The 5,717-nt window shown below is 38.6% G+C and overlaps 1 protein-coding gene across 10 annotated transcripts in view; it reads right to left on the bottom strand.

The window, feature by feature from the left end:
* Window positions 1–5,717, bottom strand: part of Tulp4 (TUB like protein 4) — a 191,751-nt gene that overhangs the window by 42,592 nt on the left and 143,442 nt on the right. For all 10 annotated transcript variants that reach the window (XM_033763287.1, XM_033763288.1, XM_033763286.1 and 7 more), the window contains one exon: window positions 893–1,059. In XM_033763287.1, the coding sequence (XP_033619178.1) occupies window positions 893–1,059 (167 nt within the window). The remainder of the gene's footprint in view (window positions 1–892; window positions 1,060–5,717) is intronic.

The following is a 5,717-nucleotide window of genomic DNA, read 5'->3' on the forward strand; positions in this document are numbered from 1 at the left end:
GGTACAGGGGATTGAACTCAGGCCCTTGCGCTTGCAAGGCAGGCCACCAAACCGCTGAGCTAAATCCCCGGCCCCTGGGTACATATCCAAAGGACATCTAAAAGAAGGCTCTCAACAGCCATGTTCAGAGCAGCATTATTCACAATAACCAAAAGCTGGAAGCAACCCAAATGTCTATAGATACATGAAAGGGTAAACAAATTGCTCTGTATTCACACAATGGAAATATTATTACTTCCTGGAATTCTGGCACATACTACAACATCAATAAACTGTGAGGACATTACACTAAGTGAAGTAAGCCAGTCTACATGTTTATATGAGGTGCTTAAGTCAAACTCACAGAAAGAGAGTGTAAAATGGTGGGAGGTGTGGACTAGGGAGGGAAACCTAAAATAACTGAGTCTGAGGTCTAAGACAATTCTAGATCTAAAGATTTACTCATTTCTCTGTGTTATTTCCCATAATAATATAAGAAGTATATATGTTATTAAACATGTTTTTCTCTTGTTAATCTGTCTTTTGTTATAAGGAGTCCCAGCTAAGAATTCAAGACAATTACTTTTTCTTCCTTACAAGTAAATAAGCATTTAATGTTCACTTTTGAAAGTGTCTGATTTCTTCTGTAGACTGCTGATCAATACCAGCTTACTTTGCTGATTCACTATCCACTTATGTGACTGTGAAATGAAACAACGCATTCTGGTTAAAAGGCAAAACTTGCTTTCTTCTCTATTTGTCTTAGTTTATACACCACAATTCAATTTAAATTAAAAATAAAAATAACAAGTAAAATTTGTCAAAGATAATTACAATGAGTATAATCAACTCATGAGTATTTAACATAACCAGGGCACACCAACATAGTAGAGTTTCTTAAGAATAAACTTACTTGCACGAGTGTGTCCAATGTGAAGATGTGCTCCCCTCGAACATTGTAGAATTTCACCATGGCACTCTTCAGAAGGGGTCCATTGGGGAGCTCACTGAGCTGGGTCTGCCGCTCCATCCCAGCAACTGCTAGTAAGTCTCCCTGTGTGCACCACTGGGCCACCACCTCTGAAACCACACAGAAAAACAATAAGCATGGGGACACAGCCCTCCTTTAACTGCCACTCAAACATACCATTGTGTCTTCAGAAATTCCAAGCATGGAGACAGTCAACAAATACAACATACTCTTCCCTTCTCTTTTATGAAGATAACAATGAACCATTTCTTTGAAGACATTACAGACTCTACTGAAAACTGGTGTTATTACATGAATGCAGTCCCTTGGAAACATAACTAAATGAGGGAGAATCCCAGGCATAAGAAAATTGGCCTGTTAAAAGTGGGTGCTGTGGGGCTGGGGATTTAGCTCAGTGGTTCCGGAGCCTGACTTGCAAGCGCAAGGACCCAAGTTCAATCCCTAGTACCAAAAAAAATACCAAACAAACAAACAAAAAAAACTGGGTGCTATGGTTCATATCTGTAATACCAGCTACTTGGTGGCTAAGGCAGGAGGATTACAAGTATGAGGCCGGCTTGGACAACACAGCGATATGCCATTGAAGAATGAAGAGGAAGAGGAGAAGGAAAGGAAGAGGGACGATGGGAGAAAGGTGGTATATTAAATATACCAACTCTCTGCTCTGCATTTCCATGATGAGACTGCAGAACCTTTTTGCAGAACCAGGGATCGAACTCAGGACCTTGCACTTGCCAGGCAGGCACGGTTGCACTGAGCTAATCCCCAGCTGCAGAAGGTTTTAAAAAGAGAGATAATAAAACCTATGACTATACATCACATTATATCAGTACTTTTCCTCTGCTATGTCCTCCACTCTCAAAGAGGTCTAAAAGAGTTTAAAAATGTTCAAAGTCAAAAGTCAAAAGCAAAGCTCAAATTTATTCATCTGGGCACCACTACGCAGGTAAAGTTCAGATACAGGACATATATACATATGAAGGCCTGAGCTTAATTTGATACTTGAAAATGTTACAGAGGCTTGGAAAAGAAGATAAATACTCCTGTTAGGTATAGGTAATATTTGTCAAAGAAATGTTTACAGGAGATGCAATGCACACCTACGAGCCACTAACTGCTTAACTGCTAATGGTTTGTCTTATCCCAATGCTATCACTTGGTTTTTACTGTTTAAATAAAAAAGTAACAGTATTAGGATTTATGCCAATTTTCTTCCTTAAGACTCTAAAGCCACAAACTGTCTTACAAGCAGCCCATTTTCCAGAGACCGATTTGAATTTAAAGATGTTTTGCTATGACCAGTACATATTTTTAGCCCAGCACATAGGTCAGGCTAGAATTCATCAGCTCTTATGGTCTTTCTGATCACAAATGACCATAATGCCTCTCTACTTCATGTATGGAAACAATTCCAGTGCTAATTTCAGTGCATTCTGAAGTCACTGATATTCTTCCGCCTCCCCTCAAATCTGGAGAGGGCTCCCTAAGGCAAGATGGTTCCAAAGTCAGAGCTTTCTCACACATCAGAAAAATGAGACAGAGGGCTAAATTGAAGCAGTTATACACAAATGTAGAATGGAAAACCTCTATCCATATGAAATTGTGAAAGCAGCAACAAAAGGCCTTTTTTGTATGAATAAAGTTAAATAAAAATCAGAAAATAAAAAATAAAGAAGTCAGTGTTCTGGTGAATAAGATTTTTAAGATGAAGGAAAGGGAAGCTAACATATAGTAACATGTACTCTGGCATATTCAATGTCAGATCCAGTCTAGAGAAGAGACTGGTCATAATCATAAAACTGAAATGACCCTCTCTGGATGGAAGTATTGGGTATACAAGGAAACCAAAAGGATAAGCAATGAATAATGACAGTCAAAGTGATAACAAAGAAGATAGTCTTTAAGTTCCTAGATAGGAATGTTGTTGTGATATGATAGAAATCAAGAAGTATACTATCTTTAGTGCTTTATTCTCAAGCACTAAATTCTCAGTTCTCCTCAACTGACTTGCTTTGATTGAAACTCAGTCCCTTCCTATGTACAAATGTCCTTCACACTGAGCTTCATCCCTATACTCCTCTTTCCTTTTAAGATAGAGTCTTGGTGAGACCCCTTGCTTCCGGGACTACAGGCATGTGCCACCACCACCAACTCCTTTATTTTGAAATAGGGTCTCACTAGTTGGTCAAGCTGGACTCAAACTTTCAATCCTCATGTCTCAGCCTCACAGAGTACTGTGATCACATTGTGTGCCACCATGCCTGGCTTGTACTATTCTTCTATTTGTTCTCTTAAGAAGATTCTTTGAATTTTGTCACAAAGTGGTTCTGAAAAGTAAAAATAGGCTGTTTTCCTGCACCACTGGCTTTGACATGTGTCCAACATGCACAGGTGCTGTATGGTACAGGTGAGAATGAGTCTAAACATGAGCCAGCAAATCCTCTGGGGCTTCTCTAATGCAACAGGTAAATCATACCAAGACAGCTGTCATCCACAAAGGCAATTCAGTCTTTTAGAAAGAATAGTTTACACATGAGTACTGTGATGCTTCTTCTAGTAATTATAGAATTAGCAGCACCAAGGGATGAGCAATGTATGCGGGGCTCCTCTGTCACTAAGTATTGACCATTCTTGGTTCATAAGGTAGGTACCCCAGCTGCCAGAAAATGGGTTGTGGCATAAAGCCTTGGCAAGAGGAACTCAGGAACAGGATGAGGAAAGAATAATTTAGAGTTGTCCAGTGTCAAGTAAGGGTAGCGAGTACTCTACAGGGACTGAATTATTATAGTTAGGGTTTAACATAGTCACAAATTATTGGGAAAATCAAAGTAAAAGCAAATAGTCATTCAATTTTCAGATGTCACTATGATGAAGATGATAAACCAGCCTAGATGTGATCAGAAATTTTTTGTAAACTGTGTCTTAAAACAAAAACAAAACCAAAAAAAACTATCTCTGTCCATGGTTTCTGACATAACTTTGCTTAAATCCCTAAAAATTTTATTCAGGGATACAACCTAGAAGGCACAAAAAAATGCTTTATTTAATAGCCTTCCTATCACTCTCCAGAAGTTCCTGGTATAGAGAACTTTCTGGTTCATATCTAAAATATTCCCCTTAAATCTCACGTTTTCAGAGATGGTATTTTTGGAGAGTAATTGGATCATGGGGTTCTACACTCATCACTGCTAAGTTTCTAGCTGAATGTGCTGTTAGGAGGTAGAGTCTGGTTGGAGGAGGTGGGCCACTGCGGTACACCTTTGGTGGGTGTATCTCTTCCTCTGGCTCTTTCATTCATGATCTGCTTCCTGGCTGCCATGGGTTGCAGCCTGAGTCACGCAGATTACAAATTCAAAGTCAGTCTGGATTATACAGAGACACTCTAGCTCAAAAAACAATCAAACCAAACTAAAATACACAGATACACACAGACAAGACAGACAGACAGACAGACACACACACACACACAAACACACATCCTCTTGATTTTCTTTGTGAAATGAATAAAAAGAGAAATTGCAAAACAATGAAATAAAGCCTGGATATTTGGATGCTTTCATTTCAAGGCACATGTGGGACAAAATGAGAGTCAGGTGAATCTACCACTGAGACATGTGCTGGCTTGGTGAGAGAATCTCACATTATTTCCCCCAAGAATGTATATAAAAGTCACAACAAAGGATAAAACCCCCAATGCCATAAACTAACTCACTACTGCTTTTATGATGAGAGGAAGTCCCCAAGGGTAAGTTACTCAGCAGCCTTCTTCCTTAGGCACAACCTCCTCATTAACAGCAATAAAGCAAAATCAGAGCTGCTCTCTAGAGCTGCAGTGAAAACCAAGGGGGACAGGTGGTACAGAAAATGTCTGGTCATGGGGAGAAGGAGTGAGCTAAGACTCTAGTTGTGTATGACATAAATTACAGTGTTGAATAAAAGGTACTGTGGGTTACCCTTTTCAAGTGGAAAAGTTCTTGGAGATAGTAACAGAGAAAGACCAAGGTGACCAGAGACCCTTTTGGTCTGCCTCATGAGACAGCTGACCAGCCCATCTATAAAAGGATGGATGACTAGGGCCATCTTTGATAGCATTTCTGCTTCTCTATTCCCAGCATTTACTAATATAACCCATAAGAGAATGGATACAAAAATAAATTTCAAAAACAAAAGTTACTGCTCTTCATACCACATGAAAGACTTAGTTTTTCAAATATTCTGATATGAAGAAACAAAAGAAAAAGTGCCTGCATGAAGCACCTATCATATGAGACCAGTTCATTTAATCTAATTTTCTAAAATTAGGAAGACACAGTACAAAACTATCTCTACTCCAGAAAAGATTAAATAATTAAAAACATTTTAGACTAGGTTTAGCTTTCCAGTTAGGTGATGACTAGCATGCTAAATGTGGCTGAATTTTAGAGTACAATTCAAGTTTTAAAAACTTCACATTTGGAAGGGCTACTTGCGTTACTTCCCCAGCCAGTGTGTTCCTGTTTGAATATTATACATTTGGTAGGAAGGTGCTAGAAATATTGTTCCAATACAATGTGATTTGAAAGAGTACAAAATTATATACTCAAGGTACAATAAAAGTTAGAAAAGTTTGAGCTGGGCATGGTGGTGCTGAGGCAGGAGTATCAACAGTTTCACACTAGTATGAGCTACACAGTGAGAACCTGTCTCAAAAAAAAAAAAAAAAAAAAACAAAAAAAAAACTAAATAAAAATAGTAAAAAAAAAAATCA

This window comes from Fukomys damarensis, unplaced genomic scaffold (genome assembly GCF_012274545.1).
Source record: "Fukomys damarensis isolate Sample0158 unplaced genomic scaffold, DMR_v1.0_HiC HiC_scaffold_14, whole genome shotgun sequence".
Classification (NCBI taxonomy): domain Eukaryota; kingdom Metazoa; phylum Chordata; class Mammalia; order Rodentia; family Bathyergidae; genus Fukomys; species Fukomys damarensis.